General features: G+C 45.7%; 1 protein-coding gene across 2 annotated transcripts in view; it reads right to left on the bottom strand.

Annotated features, from left to right (window-relative positions):
* The window catches only part of LOC119396401 (uncharacterized), a 93020-nt gene that overhangs the window by 15985 nt on the left and 60501 nt on the right, over positions 1 to 16534 (bottom strand). Inside the window, exons 3-6 of one of the 2 annotated variants that reach the window (XM_037663608.2) lie at positions 12754 to 12884; positions 10910 to 11026; positions 7103 to 7287; positions 834 to 936 (exon numbers count right to left, since the gene is read on the bottom strand). In XM_037663608.2, the coding sequence (XP_037519536.1) occupies positions 834 to 936; positions 7103 to 7287; positions 10910 to 11026; positions 12754 to 12884 (536 nt within the window). Of the gene's footprint in view, positions 1 to 833; positions 937 to 7102; positions 7291 to 10909; positions 11027 to 12753; positions 12885 to 16534 lie in introns of both variants that reach the window. The other variant, XM_037663607.2, reaches the window with a different exon arrangement.

Raw genomic sequence — 16534 nt, forward strand, 5'->3', positions numbered from 1 at the left:
GGTGCTCCTTTATATGTTAGACACAGTCAAAGAACTGAATTGACAATTAGGCCAGGGAAAGCACAGAGGACGTTAATTGTTGTCTTTAACTGTAGTGCAGTAATTGTGATGTAAACTGAAATGAGCGGGAGTGGACAAAAAATCACCCTTTCCATCGGTGGGATCTGAATCCACAACCTGCGAAGGTTGTGGGTTCAGATTGTAATTAAGAAGCTAAGTTATGTCACATTACAACAAAGTACTAAATGCCACTTGGCTAATTTTATTGAACTTTCCTGCAGAAATTAGTGCTGCTGTTTCGACACCATTCTGCTGGCACTTCCTACGAAAGAAAGGTGTCCTCTCTGCACGGGTTATTAATTGAAATTAGGCAACATGCAGTAATTAACATACGATGGCATCCGAGATAGCTGCCATGCCTCGGGATACTTCCACGAGGAGCTGTTCACTGCTGGTGATTTCAAATGCAGACAAGCCGTGCGGTCCTTTTAGTGGCAATTACCTCTGCAACTAAGGGACCTCTCAGCATCAAAAAAATGTTCGAAGGTTTCTAATAGGGTGTTCAAACAATCTAGATAGGTGAAGCCTTTGCCCTTTTCAGCAAAGCTTCAACCTGGGCTAGTTGGTATGACATTCCAGTGTAGTTGTGCTGAGCAAAATGCACGAAGGAGTAACTACTTGTCCTGTTTTTTTTTTGTAGCTAGTCCTTCGTGCATTCCGCTCAGCGCAACTACATTAGTAATACCTTTGCCTTTCTTTTTTTTAAGAAATGTCATCCGAGTTGCTATTGAAACATGAATGGATTGCTGAGCTTGCTCAGGCGAAGTACGTACCTTGAGGACTTCTTCGAAAACAGGGTTAAGAGTGTGCTTCTTGACTTTGGTCTTGCGCTTGCCACTTTTGGTCTTATCAGGAAGCAGGTAGACCTTGACATATCTGGGTGGAAAGAGGCGAGAAAACTTTATTTGCAGTGGCACCAGCTGAGTTTGGTAGTAGCAGGATAAAGAACAAATTCATATAGATGAATACACCCACAGAGTCCACATATTATGTATTACTCAATAATGTGAATTGGTCACTTCATACATTACTTGAATGCGAAACTTGAATGTGGTATCTCTGTCATGAGTAAAGAGGCACGGGGCGCGTGCCGGACAGCGCAATGCGTCGATGGTGTGCGGGGAATGGAAAAGTACCCGATGGTGTGCACCCCCGCCACGTCGACGCAAGCCATTGGCCGGAGAAAGGCGCGTGCCACGCGACCCGAGCTGAGGTGTGGGACCAGAGAAGAAGAGTTGGGCATTGTTCGGTGGAGTCGTCGAGGAGGAAGGTGGTACAAGCCAGCGTCGCACCCGCGACGAGAGCAGCAGGGCTGAGTTCTGGAGGCAGCGTTGTGCATGCCCCGGGAGGGTGGCCGTCGACCTCGGGGTCTACCGAGCGAGGCGTCCTGGGCTTGCGGCAGCCTCAGCACGCAGTTCTCGTGGCACCTGCAGCACTACCACAGCTCGGCAAGGCGACGGCGACCCACCGACAATCACCGAAGAGCCACGTCGACAGTTCGACCCGGTGGCACCAAGGAGAGGCCAGGAGTTAGGCCTAACTGGGCGAGACAGATGTTCTCGACGAAGGGCCGGAGGACCGGCGACGAGGAAGACTAGCGACGCGGCGGATCGACGACAACGACCCCAAGACGTCGACAGCAGCTGCGACGACGGGGCAGGGCGTCGATCTTCGCATCGAATCGAGGCGACGGGCAACACGAACCGTAAGAACGTTCGATTCGCGTAGCGAGACTGAGGCGCCATAGTGGCCAGACATTGGAGTCCGTAGAAGTTAAGCACAGCTTGCAGGCTTTGCGATTTGTTAGAGATTGCACGATATAGCGTCACTGTTTCTAACGTTACATTTTGATGTAAATTTTTTGGTGTTAACTTCTTGTTTGCAGTGTTGAGTTCTATAAAGTGTGTTTGTCGTGACGCCACGGTCTCCGGCCTCGCTCACTCTCCCAATTTCATTCCGCGTTGCAAGCGCTCCCGAGATACGTGACATAATAAGTGGCGAGCCTGTGCCAGGATTTTTCCAGCGTTGGGCCCAGTTACGTATCGTCGGGGGTTGCAAGGATGGATTGGGAGAAGTTGGCGGCCGTGGCCAAAGACTTAGGGATGGATAAGGAGGAGACGAAGAGGTTTTTTGAGGTCGCTCAGAAGGAGCATGACAAGCAGCTCGCACTGCAAGAACGGGCACGCGAAGCGGAGTACGAGCGCGCGCGTGAAGAACACGAGCGCGAAAAGGAACGGGCGCGTATAGAACACGAGCGCGAAAAGGAACGTGCGCGCGAAGCGCGTGAACAGCACGAGCGCGAAAAGGAGATCCTCGAGCTTAAACTGAAGCTAGCCGAGGTGAACGCTTGTCCGCGCAGCGAGCCTAGTAACGCGAGTACTCCCACGTCAGCGTCGGCCAACTCGCCTATTCCCAGGCCGAGACAAATTTGCCCGCGTAAACTGATGGCGCCCTTCGATGAGCGAAGGGACGACCTTGATGCATATTTGCATCGATTCGAAAGGATCGCCATTGGGCAAGGCTGGGAGAAAGGCGAGTGGGCAAACGCTCTGAGTTTGTGTCTCGTGGGAGAGGCGTTAAGCGTGTTTGGGCGCATGCCAGCAGAGGAATCTCTAGATTACGATATAGTTAAAAAGACTTTATTAGAGAGGTTCAGGTTGACGGCTGAAGGGTTTCGGGAGAAGTTCCGAACGTGTAAGCCCGAAGATTCAGAAACTGGCAAGCAGTTTGCGTGTCGGCTAGCTAACTATTTTGATCGCTGGATAGAGCTGTCTGAGACAGAAAAGACCTATGAAGGGGTCCGCGACAGAATGGTTGCTGAGCAATTCCTCAACAGGTGCAGCAAAAACTTAGCAGTATTTTTGAAAGAGAGGAAGCTAAGCACAGTAGGGGAGATGGCAAAGCAAGCGGACCAGTTCGTAGAGGCTCAGGGTCTAAGGAACTTAGAAAAAGGCGACAGAGACGATTACAAGGAAGAAGAGAGCAACAGTGAGGCCCCAAGGGGTAAACAAAGGGCACAGCAGCGGTGTTTCTTGTGCAATCGACTAGGGCATATAGCTATGAACTGCCGCACTAGCACTAGTCAACAAGAATCCCACGTTACCTGCCAATTGTGTCAGAAAAGAGGGCACAAAGCGAACGAGTGTAGGAATAGACCGGTAGAGCATACTGCGTGTGCAATGAGGTCAGAAGGGAAGGAAGAGGTAGTTGGTGCAGTGATAGATAGGTCGGAAGGTGTTAATATGCCAGTTGTGGAGGGTAAAGTAAATGGCAAACGGGTAACGGTGCTGAGGGACTCAGGAGCGGATACTGTGTTAGTGAGGAGAAGTCTGGTGAATAAAAAGGATTTCACAGGGAGAATAGGCACAGTGGCCTTTGTAGATGGGTCCAAGAAGGAGTTACCCGAGGCGAAAATAAGGTTAGATACTCCTTATTTCGTAGGTGTACTCACAGCGAAGTGTATGGAAGATCCCATCTATGATGTGATATTGGGAAATAGGCCAGGGGTAAGAAGGGTGGATGACCCAGTACAGCGTGAGAAATATGCTAAACACAGGAAACAGGTAACTGGAAGCCCCGAGAGCATTGTAGCTAGTAGGGGTAGTGGGAAGAGCGAGGCACGAGGCAAGGATAGAGTGCCAATGGTGGAGTGTGTAGGTGTAACCTCTGAGGAGTTCTCAAATGAACAGAGGAGGGACAGAACTCTGAGGCACGCGGTAGATAGGATTGGCCGTAAACCAACCAGAGAGGGATGTAGAGACGGAGTGTCCTACGAATCAGTCAAGGAGTTAATTTTCCGTAAGTTTTGGAAAAGAGGGACACCAATTAGACAACTGAGGGTGCCCGCATGTTATAGACGGGTCATTTTAGAGCATTGGTATGCGAATGGGTTCAGAGATACACAGAACCTGCGTAGGGAAGTGACGAAGGAGGCATTTTGGCCAGGCATACAGAAAGATGTCAAGCACTTTGTGCAAAGTCACCAATGAAGCGACGGATTGTGGCATGGTGTAATCTCGTACCTTGGAGATTTTAGTGTTCTGGACAATGAACATGTGGTGTGTAGAACTAATGACAGTGGTGTTGTATGAACTATGTGCGGTGAAGTAAATTGTGAGTGAAAGTGCGTGACAAAGTGGGGAAGTGAAGATGCGCACAAGTCAAGCAAGGAAATTGGAGCACAAGCTACAAGACACTATCAGAAGAGCAGAGGGCCATAACCATAAGGAGGAGGACAGAAGCAGTTTTTTAAGAAAAAAAAACTCTTAAAAGGGGGCCCAATGTCATGAGTAAAGAGGCACGGGGCGCGTACCGGACAGCGCAATGCGTCGATGGTGTGCGGGGAATGGAAAAGTACCCGATGGTGTGCACCCCCGCCACGTCGACGCAAGCCATTGGCCGGAGAAAGGCGCGTGCCACGCGACCCGAGCTGAGGTGTGGGACCAGAGAAGAAGAGTTGGGCATTGTTCGGTGGAGTCGTCGAGGAGGAAGGTGGTACAAGCCAGCGTCGCACCCGCGACGAGAGCAGCAGGGCTGAGTTCTGGAGGCAGCGTTGTGCATGCCCCGGGAGGGTGGCCGTCGACCTCGGGGTCTACCGAGCGAGGCGTCCTGGGCTTGCGGCAGCCTCAGCACGCAGTTCTCGTGGCACCTGCAGCACTACCACAGCTCGGCAAGGCGACGGCGACCCACCGACAATCACCGAAGAGCCACGTCGACAGTTCGACCCGGTGGCACCAAGGAGAGGCCAGGAGTTAGGCCTAACTGGGCGAGACAGATGTTCTCGACGAAGGGCCGGAGGACCGGCGACGAGGAAGACTAGCGACGCGGCGGATCGACGACAACGACCCCAAGACGTCGACAGCAGCTGCGACGACGGGGCAGGGCGTCGATCTTCGCATCGAATCGAGGCGACGGGCAACACGAACCGTAAGAACGTTCGATTCGCGTAGCGAGACTGAGGCGCCATAGTGGCCAGACATTGGAGTCCGTAGAAGTTAAGCACAGCTTGCAGGCTTTGCGATTTGTTAGAGATTGCACGATATAGCGTCACTGTTTCTAACGTTACATTTTGATGTAAATTTTTTGGTGTTAACTTCTTGTTTGCAGTGTTGAGTTCTATAAAGTGTGTTTGTCGTGACGCCACGGTCTCCGGCCTCGCTCACTCTCCCAATTTCATTCCGCGTTGCAAGCGCTCCCGAGATACGTGACAATCTCGTGATGCTTAATTTTTCATGTGCTGTAATTTGCTTACGATGATGGGCCTCCATGAGCTTCAGCTATTGGCCCAACAGTCTGCTGGTGCACTATACTTATGGTGTGATCAAATAATGTATAAAACAAAATTGTATAAATTCACGATCAATCAGCACAAAAGCTAGAGAATGAGATGTGAAATATGAAACAAACAGACAGATCTTGTGTAGGTTTCTCCTTTTACGTCTTTGTCCAGCAGCTGCAACAGTCAATCATGACATGTGAAATTTCATTTTGCCAAAATTATCACTAACTTGCCCTATTATTTCTACTTTGAAACTGTACAGTCCTGCGTACCGAAGCTACACCTGTGACTTGTTAAGGGCTCAGGATTATGTTTAACCACTCCGGGTTCTTAAAGCTGCGCTAAAATATCTGAACACAACTGCTGCCACACACCAGTGATAGGTGTACAGCACCCACAGATTGAAATGTGAAAATTTAAGCCTAAGTGATGCACGCATTATCGTATCCAGTGTCTACAGTTAACGTTACATCAGTGTAGTAATTTTGACTAGAATGCTTACAGCCGCAGTCACGTCTGTGTAGAGCACGCGAGCAGCCGGTTTTCGCTCTGCTGGGCGACACTTTGAGGCAGTTTTGGGCTCTGACGTGGTGTGTCAGGAGCGTGCGCGGCATAGTAGTCAGGCTGACCACGTCAGAGCCCGAAACTGCCTCAAGGTGTCGCCCCGCTGAGCAAAAACCGGCTGCTCGTGCGCTCTACACAGACGTGACTGTGGCTGTACATTACCTTTAGTGGCCAGATTTGCAGCAGCATGACACACTCATAGCATACTCATAGCACTCATTACACATAAAAAAAAAAAAAAACACGATTTCGCGTTTCAATTCGCGAGTACTGCACATCGAGATGCACTCTACATTGAGATTATATCTGTGGTCCTCATCTCAATGTTCACGGCTCAGTTCTTTACAGCTCCGATGAATGTCATGAAGACAAAGTGTACACAGTTACAAAAACAAGAGCTTCGAGTGCTACTTGACACTTTGATAAATGAACCGGAAACGGAGACAATGGCATGATAACGATGAAAGTGACACCAGACAGGGCACAATGACAGTAATGTTGAGAGCACAATGACTCGTGCATATTGGATATGAAATCAAGCATTTAGTGAGGGCATAGGTGATTTTTTCGGAGAAGTAGTTGTGCCAAGGAAGCAAGGATTAGCATCATGTTGACAGCTGCACCAGGCACCACAACATTTGAATGACATTGGCAGTCATAGGTCATTGCTTATTGTGTGGGCAACAGAGTAGAGATACGCCAGCTGTACACATGACAGCGGTTGGCAATACCTAAGTGGAATGCGAAGAAGCCTTTTTTTTTTACTGCGATAGCAATTATATGTGCACTCTTGACGGGTTTTTGCGGTTGCCATTGGTGTCGCCGCCATGTTCACCCCGCGCATGGTATGCTCTACCCGTATGCGCTGGCAACAAACATGACTGAAGCAAAGATGACACAAACCGGCCATCTCCGTCGCATAGAGGGCGCATGCAATAACATCACAACGTGTGTGAAGCCTGCTTCGATTGCTCAATCGCTGCTTTCGCTCGCTCGCCACGGCCTCGCTTGCTGCTATCAGCAGCAAACGAGGTTGTCAAATTCCCTTTCTATCCCTATCATCATTTTGACTTCACAATGTGCCATTCCTTTGCGTTTCAAGCTTCCCTGATATTCCCGAAACCAAGCCGACAGTGGGGTTGCGTCACGGCCAGAAACACCCAACAGTAATGGGGTCGAAATTGTCCAGAAGTCACTTACGGGTCGGAGCGGTTGCGCTTGGTGTCCACGGGCGCCAGATTTCGGCACTCTCGCACGTGCACTTCCAGCAGTCCTGACTTGTAGTTGTAGAGGATGGAGAAGAGGACTTCGCCGGTGACGGCCACCGTCCCGTACCGACCGCCACCGGCTGCACTGTACACACTCGTCATGCTCTCGCTGCGCATCTGCTGTGCCGGGAAAGAAACACGAAAGAAAGCCTTTGCTCAACACTCCACACTAGCACAGCATAGTCGGCACTACTCGCCAGCATTGAAAGATATGTTTAGAGTGGAAATGTTATTGCAACTACAACGTTTTGAAAACATAAAGGCAAAAGTGAGAGATGTATACTCCATTTCATACATCAGATGCAACCATAGGTCGGCAAACTCACTCATGAGTAGACTCACTCAGGCTCACTCAGACTCAGATCAAGCCGTGAGTCTGAGTGAGTTTGGGTGAGAAATTTTTGGTGAGTTTGAGTCGCAGTGAGTCCGGTTGTGAAAAACTTCAGTGAGCCTGAGTCCGAGTGAGTCCGGTTGAGGAAAATTTCAGTGAGTCTGAGTCCGAGTGAGCCCTAACCTAAGCATAAAATATACTTCTGGAATGAGTCTGAGTAAGCTCCGCACTTTTTTGCCGACCTATGGTTCTATCTAAACTACTACAGCGTTAATATCAGCCTTATGTCGGCTCACATTTATATTCCCGTCTACTCACACATACTTCAAAGCACTAGTGTTCATATGCCAGCTCAATATTTAGTGATCAGGCGTGAGTTACGGAGGGGGGAGGCAGGTGACCCCCCTCCCCTCCTGCAAACTCTTTCGCAGGTAGTTCTTGATAAAAATGGCTCGCGTGAGTCATCTCTTTCAATAAAAATGTCCTTGCTGGATTGCAACCACTCAAAACACGTATCTGAAGGTACGAGATCAAAAGGCGGCAAGTAGAGCACCATTTATGCGAAACATTCGCGTGGACACCATGGTTGAAAAAGCTAATTATATGCTAACGGACTCGTGAGTCAACTCACTCAGACTCAGATGGAGCCGTGAGTCTGAGTGTGAGTGAGTCCGAGTGAGTAACATTTTGATGAGTCTGAGTATGAGTGAGTCCGGCTGGGATAAATTTTAGTGAGTCGGAGTCCGAGTGAGTCCGGTTGAGGAAACTTTTTCTGAGTCCGAGTCCGAGTGAGCTCTAAGGGCAAAATATATTTCATGAGTGAGTCTGAGTGAGCTCCACATTTTTTGCTGACCTATGGGTGCAACGCTATGGAAGCTAGCGAGACTTTCTGCAGTATATGTGTTCACCCCCAAAAAATAGTTAAATGATTTTACCACCCGTAGTGTGATGCTTTTTTCGTTTTTAGACTGAGTAATAAATGAAGATGCTTTGTGCCTTAGAAATAAACAAAACCTGTTATTTATATGGCTGTCAACAGGTCGTCCTGGATCACTTAGTGTTTGTTTGTTTTCGTATTGTGGCCTCTGCGATTATTTCCAGCAGCGCGCAGCTGGAGCAAATTGTGGATGCCAGGTTTACAACGTCCAAATCCAAGCATGAGACGTGCAGACTTATGCATTTTGCTGGCCGAACTTATTGCATAACTTCCACAGTGTTGCACCTGATGTATGAAACAAAGTACAGTGCCAAGTAAATGCTAGAAATGTCTATGACTAAATTGCAACATTTGACAATATCTGCACCTCTTGAAGGAAGCAAAGGATGCACAATGCTAATGTTGTGTTAATGTCGTGTTAATGTTGTGGGTAATGAGGGCACTGTGTTGGCAAAGTAACAAGCATGAGAAATCATTACACGAGCAGTGAGAAATCTTCTAAACTGTTCATTGATTGACGGAGCCATTGCTTGGTGTTCAACAGCGTTTGAAACACACCGACGGCTTTAAAAGCTTTGCTGGAAAGTGGCGGCATCTGATAAAGTCTTCAACAACCATGCCAAGGTCCCGTTTCCTTCATGTTTTCGCTTCTTGACACACTGTCGTGAGTTTTCCTAGCCGTGATGCCACGATGACAATAACCAGGGATGCCAGGGCTGGCTACGATGTGACAAAGTGGCTATGTTTGGTGCCATTTACCTAATGAAACAAAAAACTTCTGAAATCAACAAGTACTTCAGCAGGCCGGCAGATTGGCAAATAATACGACATTTTCCAGGAACAGTCATGCTTTTGCGCTGTAGCATTAGGACGTCCAATATTACTAGGATGTAGATCCTTGTGAAAAGTTAATATGTAACATCACTGACATGCAGTCTAGGGCCCTGATATCCCCAACAATTAGTGCAGGGTGGAAATGCCTGAAGCAACCATTCAGTTACACTATGGCTACTTGCTTGGCAAATGTGCTCAGCGACAGCATGGCTACGTTACTTGCTGTTAAATAATGTGACTGCTGCTTTGTATCTAAAGAGTCACGTTCCACAGCATATTTATGTTGCTTCAGCTTGTTTACGTTCATGTGTAAACACGTGCACCAACAGGTTGTACAGAATGCGACAGAAAAAAAAACTATCGCCGTTGCCGTTAGGAGCCACAAAGTGCTCGAGCTGCAGTCTTGCAGCACTTGAGTAAGTTCTAGAAGCCCTTATACCCCTGTTACACGAGTCACTTTAACCATGCTTAACGTAACAGTGACGGTCTATAAACCCGGTTAGTACAGTTATAGGCCAGTCCAAGTAGCAGTTAGCATGTTAATCGCAGTTGAGTTAGCCGAGCTTGGCAACCTTGCTTTAGGGAAACCAATGTTTTGCAAGTGGGAAGAATGGTGGATGGTGAATCGCAAAAGTGCTGTGCAGGACCTTCAGACTCTTAACTATTGCAATTGTGTTGTTCAGATTACTCAGAAGTACCATTTATATAACAAAATAATGAAATCTCATAGAGAATTTAGTCAGAACAAAACCAGTACACGAATCATCACCTATTACGTCGCCGTGCCATGGACGGTGTAGCTCCAGCTGATTACAGTTAAGGTTAACAGTGGCTGAGCGGTTTAAAGCACTGTTAAGTTTAACCACGGTTCAAGGGACACTAAAGAGAAAAACGATTTTTCTATTATTAGTAAATTACTCTTTCACGATTACAATATCACCATCCTTTATGCAAGAAAACGCGCAAAAAGAAAAAGGGGGTGGCGACACCACCTTGAAATTGCCGTGATGTCATAGATCTTGATGACATCTACTAGGGCCTACATAGTTCTTAATTGGTAAAAGTGAAGTACATTGACCTCTGAGGGGGCCATATACTTAACATACCAAGTTTCAGGAAATTTCGTTGAGCCAATGTCGCCAAAATATGACAAGTACACTTTGAAACCCTTGACGTCACGCACAGAGATTTCAGCATGGAACTTAAAAATGGAACTTTTGAAAACACTGATTTTCTCAACTGTTAGTAAACTTATGATGATGAAATTAACCACATTAGAGTTCTGAGAGTACGCTTTATCAACCTAAACCGATTCACTGTTTTACTTTAGAGTCCCTTTAAGCTGCCTGTGTAATAAAGGGCATCAGTTGAGTTCAGCACTGCCCTATGTTCAAGGCAGACGGCTTGGGTCACTAGGTCTCGCAGCATCTCTGACAGGTTGCAATCTCGAATCGAGAAAGGCAGAGAGAAAAGAATATTGCACTATTAGGATGATAAGCAGGCTCTACAGGCTTTCCGACAGCGCATACTAGAGCTAGTTCTCTTTTACAGGCTTAGTTGCTGCCTTATACAACCCTTGTTGTCTATCCTGTTTGGAGAATCAGGAAGCAAGAGTTTGTACAGCTGAATTTACTCACGCTGACGCCAATAGATGACAGACTCGTCTGGCTGCGACTGTAGATTCGTTCGAGTTCGTCGTCCCGATGTGTGCTGTCCCGATCCATGCTGTCTGCGCTACTTTTGACAGATGAGCTCTGTTGAATGAACAAAAGGAAAAAGAACAAAATAAAGTAGTATGAGAGCAATATCTACCTTTCATCATCATCATCTGCACGTATCATCAGCAGCAGCCATCGTATCTTGCTTATCAAAGCTTGAGCTCGGTGAAAATAAACCACTTTATTAGGGTATGCTCAGGTGAATCAAAATATGAAACACGATGACTGAGTGAAAGCACACCTGAACACATTCATTATCAAGCAATCTATACCTACATAAGACTAGCGGCAAGGTGTTCTCGACTGATGCTTTCATTTTCATGGAGCAATTCAAACCATGCAACATGTTATTGTAGTGATGGCCATTTACCTCGATGGCAGCACCTCTAACGCTCACTTAGTCTGTCGATCTATCCTGTTATGATGCAATGTTAAGAGTAATGCCAAACAAAAGTGCAGCAGCCTACGAGTTTTATCGTGTGTACTTTTGACATTTAGTTTGCAGACACGTACTAAAGCTAATCAGTAGCAAGCAAAGGGAAGCCTCCATGCTAAGGTTTGTTGGACCAGTGCCGATAACAATATCTCCATTTTCTCGTGACTTCTTTTATCTTGCTCGGATCAGCGAATTTAGCTGGTAGAGAACACGGCCCATGACTTTAACGTTAATGGAATGCTGATGCTGAGAGGCAAACTAAAAATTGTAGAAATTTGTCAGTGAGGCAACAAGACCTAGCGATGATTGCGTCAGAGAGCTGTGAAGGTCAAAGAAGTAAAAGTGAAGTGGCTCACACTGTGTGGCAGTAGACGAGAGTTATGACCACACAACTTTAGCGAGCTTTGCTGCTGGAAGAGAGGAGAAAAGAGGCTTGGAAAGGGATGGCAGGACTCTGCCTTTTAACTTTTGTGCAGTGCCACTGAGGTCGATCAAAGAGAGGGAGAATGCACAGTGAAAGGAAATTGTATGAGTCTATGAGGTGGAGAAAACTGCCAGGGTCAACCAGCAGTACCAAGAAGCTCGGGGATCCGCGAATGCTTTGATGTGAGCAGTAATGCCACTTATGCATCTGCTGAAACACACTTGTTGGTACTCATGATGGCTAGCACAAGCAAAACGCAGTAATAGATGAATGTAGACGACACAGGCGCTATTTTTTCTTTTTAGGACTGTTTCTTGTTTGCGCTGGCCATCGAGTATACTCCAACTAGCCCAATTTGCTACCTTCTTGGTACTGTCATGAATGTGAATGTGACAAATGTGTCACAAATGTCACAATGTGACTGTCACAAAGATGCTTTTTGCACGATTCTTAATGCCAAACAAAAGTACAGCAGCCTATGAGTTTCATCACGTGTGCTTTTCACATTTATTCGGCTTGCCCACACATAGTAAAACTAATCAGTAGCAGGCAAAGAAGAGAAGCTTTCAAGCTAATGTTTATTTCGTTGGGCCAGTGCTGATAACAATCTCTCCATTTTCTTGTGAATACGTGAGACCGTTTTCAGCAAGCCAGTGTCATCTAAAGTATCATAAAATGCTGTCACCAGCACCGATGTTCACATGGCTATTTCGGCACCATGGCCCTCGTCTAAATTACTTCTTGTCAGCTACGAGCACCAGTCGTCTTGGTGGTGGTGCCATGGCACAGTTTGTACGACAACCCCCACTCCCCCAAGTGCTACATACAGCTCATTATAAAGTTCTCTGTTGTCATTGAAGAGAAAGCAAAACACAAGGCAACGTTACAACCAATGCTGTTTACCTCCTCTGCTCCAACAATGGCAATGGTAGGCAGAAGACGGTTCGAGTCATCACTGCCACCAGAAGAGTGCCGCGAGCGGCCCCTCAGGCGACCTCGGGGAGAAGACCGGTGTGATCCACTGCTGTCATCAGCTGCAGTTGCACGAGAGGCACAATCAATCAGGCACAAAACTGACACCACACTGCATTCGAATGCTCCTTTGGCGAATGGCACAAATTTGGCCTACATTGTAGAATGCAGAAACATGCAAAATAAAGCAGAAACACAGGATAAAGGCAAGGATAAACCATTTTTAAGTGCTTCCTCAAGGAGTTCAAAGTTGTAGTAAAAAAATCTAGCACTATCATGAGATCGTCACTAGAGAAAGTTAAAAACCAACTACAGTTGAGCCCCTTTACAAGAGACACTGATGCAAGAAACAGTTGGGTATAAGACACACCAGTGTGCCTACATCAAAATAGGGGTTTGATCAAAAAATGAGAACGTGGCACCCTGCTTATAAGAGAAACCCCATATAACAGACAAGAACTGCTCCCTGGTGCATGTCTCTTATAAAGGGGTTCAACTGTATATGGTAGGTGCCAGGGAAGTATCTCCTATCTTATGAGCTTTCAAAAAAGACTTGTTCTATTTTGTTGCCCTCAATGAAGTATGAAGCCCTGCTAGCAGGAGTGCAGCCAGATTGTTTAGGGAGGTGGAGGTAGACTTGAACAACTCCACCCCTCCTCCTTGCTGGGCCAATGCTTGTTGCGTTACGCTGGATGCATAACAGGGATGCTGCACTTCGTAAGAGGACAGCATTTTCACGCGAAGGTTCTCTGGCGGTATTTCACAAATCGCAAGGTCAATTTTTTTTCACTGAGAAATCAAAAACATTTGCCTTCGCCTCTTCTTTACATTTGCCTTCTTTTACATGTTTTCTATGTCGTAAAATGACATATGGACAAGCCAGCAATGAGTGGTATCCTTTAACAACCTCCTCATCATAGATTATGGTCAAGCCTCGCGATTAACACTTTGTGCATGGCACCACAAGTGAGATAGCAAAGCATTGCAAGTAAATATGTTCTGGGCCATTTACTGGGCGTTACCACATTGTGTGTGGTACCATATGCAAGATTGTGAAAAACTATGCAAGTAGTTGCAGTCTCAATTATTATATGTTATGCCTTCATTAGATCAAGCACTATTATGCCATAATGAAAACCATTAGCATATTTGGATGTGAGCATGCAGTGATAATTTTATACACACAAAAGGGTAACAACCTTACATAATGGATAATTTGTTTGTATGTAGAGTTCAAGGCGCAACATTGTCAATTACACGCACCCCAGTTATCAACCTTTCATGCTAACATGGCTGCACATGTAATTACTGCCAGTACGCTTGTTTTTATTTGCCGAGAATGAATATCCTTAAAGAACGTATAGAAAGTATGCTGGAAAAATATAGTTATCAAATGTATAAATAAACGGTGTGCCGCGCACAATCAAGTTAGAAGTCCATTTTATGCAAATATCAAGTGTGTGCTGACAAAATTAACTTTAAAAGGGAGAATATGTGCTTACGTTGTATTACAACCATAAACTAATGAGAGACGTTTTCAAAAAAAACTGTTTTGGTAATGACCCTTTCAGTTCACTTTTTTTTTCCTGAATGTAATTTTGCCTTGACCACGAGAGGATTTCTGCAAGCTCCATTTATTCATGCTTACGAACAGTGTGACAATCTAATGGTACGTGAAATTTGCATAATTTCCTAGCATAAATTACATGCACACTCTTTTGCACATGCACCGAATTGCCTTCAAATACTCACATTTCTTTTATTAAGATCAGGTCCTTAAAAAGAAATTGTGCATACTTTTTTAAAACATATTTTTCACTTTTAACTAAAATGGTGTTCCTCTGTACACAATTAACATGCTTTTAACTGAAATGGTCTACGTCTGTACATAATTAACATTCTCTTTTTAATCTTCTTATTAGATATCTTAGAGATGTAGCATGCACGATAACATCTCTTGTGCATGAGAAGAGATGACCTAGAGTACATAATATCACTTTGCAATGCCCTTCTATATCAAAACAATACAGCTTGCATCACTATTTCCACATATACACATTATGACCCTGAACAAACGCAAGGTTCTGATATATGTAGGCAAATGATAACAAAAGAATGCTGCTCCACTGGTCAAATGTCAGAGTGCACACTTTTACTCTGACATTTTCTAACTACCAGCGATACCAGCTTTGCAAAACATGACTGCAACATCAGTAATTTCTGAAAGTGAGAACCATGGAGGAACAACATACGTGCTTGCAATTAGCAGTTCTGCATTGCGAAATCAGCTTGAAGAGTATTAGTAAGTAGTAAAGAAGAGCAAGAAACGGCATCAGTAACATTCAGAGAAGGTAAGCAACACTGACATGAGATTAGTCGAACAATAACATTCACACGATTAATGAGGTGGTGAAGATAGGTTTAGTAAAACAGCAAAAAATGTTAGTTATTGTACAGAGTCTACATGAATATGATACTCTCACTTAGAAAAGCGGCCACATGAAACCTGCCTCCAATGAAATTTTGGCATGGCATCGCCCTGTTTATTTCACATCATGTGCCATCAATGTTTCATCAGGGCTGATTTGTATTTTACTTTGTCATCGGTGAAGAGGCAAGCACAAGAAATGCGCATAAGCCACGATTGTAGGGTCAGAATTGCAAGGTGTGAGAACAGATGCAACGTCGTGCCGGATGCACATTGGATTATATTCGGTGTGGTTACTGCCCCAATGAACACCAAGCTCTTAGTTAAGTTTAGAGCCAAGTTACAGTTTCTCCAACACCGTGGCATCAAAACTCGCGCAGAAAAGTTAAAGTTGTTGCTCCGAGAAAAATCTGACATCGTCTGCTAGCATCGCTTTTATGATAAGGAGGCTGTGAAGAAGCATTTGAAGTACAAAAGAGATATGCCGGAGGGAGCCGATAAACTTTTCCAATTGAAGCTAAAGTGATGTTTGTCATGTGACATTAGCTTTGGTTATGTGGCCTAAGGTGAATGCATGTCTATCATACCCTCAGTGTATGTTCTAAAACGTGACAGATTTTGTCTTCTGCATGTGAACACTGCGAATCGTGTATGGGACTTATTGCATGCACGTTAGAGTGGGCTTTAGCTGTGTGGACATTAAATGTGTTGACAGTGAACACACAGAGACGTCTGATCTAATTAGCATTTAGAGCGATCCAACTAAAACACCTCTACTTCATAGAAAAAGTGGCCATACAACGCCCTAGCAGGTACTTGTTCGTTAATGAAAAAAGGGCCTGCAAACCTTCAATCTAAAGTTGAGCAGCTATTATGCGTTCGAGCACAGGTGTCTGTTCCATTTATAAGCGAACGACCCTGTACATAGCTGTGTAGCTTTCCAAACTCCGTTGAAGTCAATTAGAAACTGTCATGCACAAACGGAAAGCACCCCAATTTAATAATAGCACACATGATGCACACGCACATGCAAGGCAGAAGAACATGCAAGTAAACAAGGACAAGGTACAAAGAACACGAGACAGGCAGCAGAGAGCTTACAGTGACGGTGCAAGTATGCTTCTTGCTGTTACACCCAAGCCCCACACTGCATCGAAGAAAGCACCAGGCGTCATCGTCAATACCGACGGTCTTGGAAACTCAAGACACATGTCTAAGTACGCGGATGTGACAGACAGAAAACAACATTTCAAGAAATCTCACAGGATAGTCCTTGACAATAAA

The sequence above is a fragment of the Rhipicephalus sanguineus genome, chromosome 6 (genome assembly GCF_013339695.2).
Source record: "Rhipicephalus sanguineus isolate Rsan-2018 chromosome 6, BIME_Rsan_1.4, whole genome shotgun sequence".
In the NCBI taxonomy this organism is placed as follows: domain Eukaryota; kingdom Metazoa; phylum Arthropoda; class Arachnida; order Ixodida; family Ixodidae; genus Rhipicephalus; species Rhipicephalus sanguineus.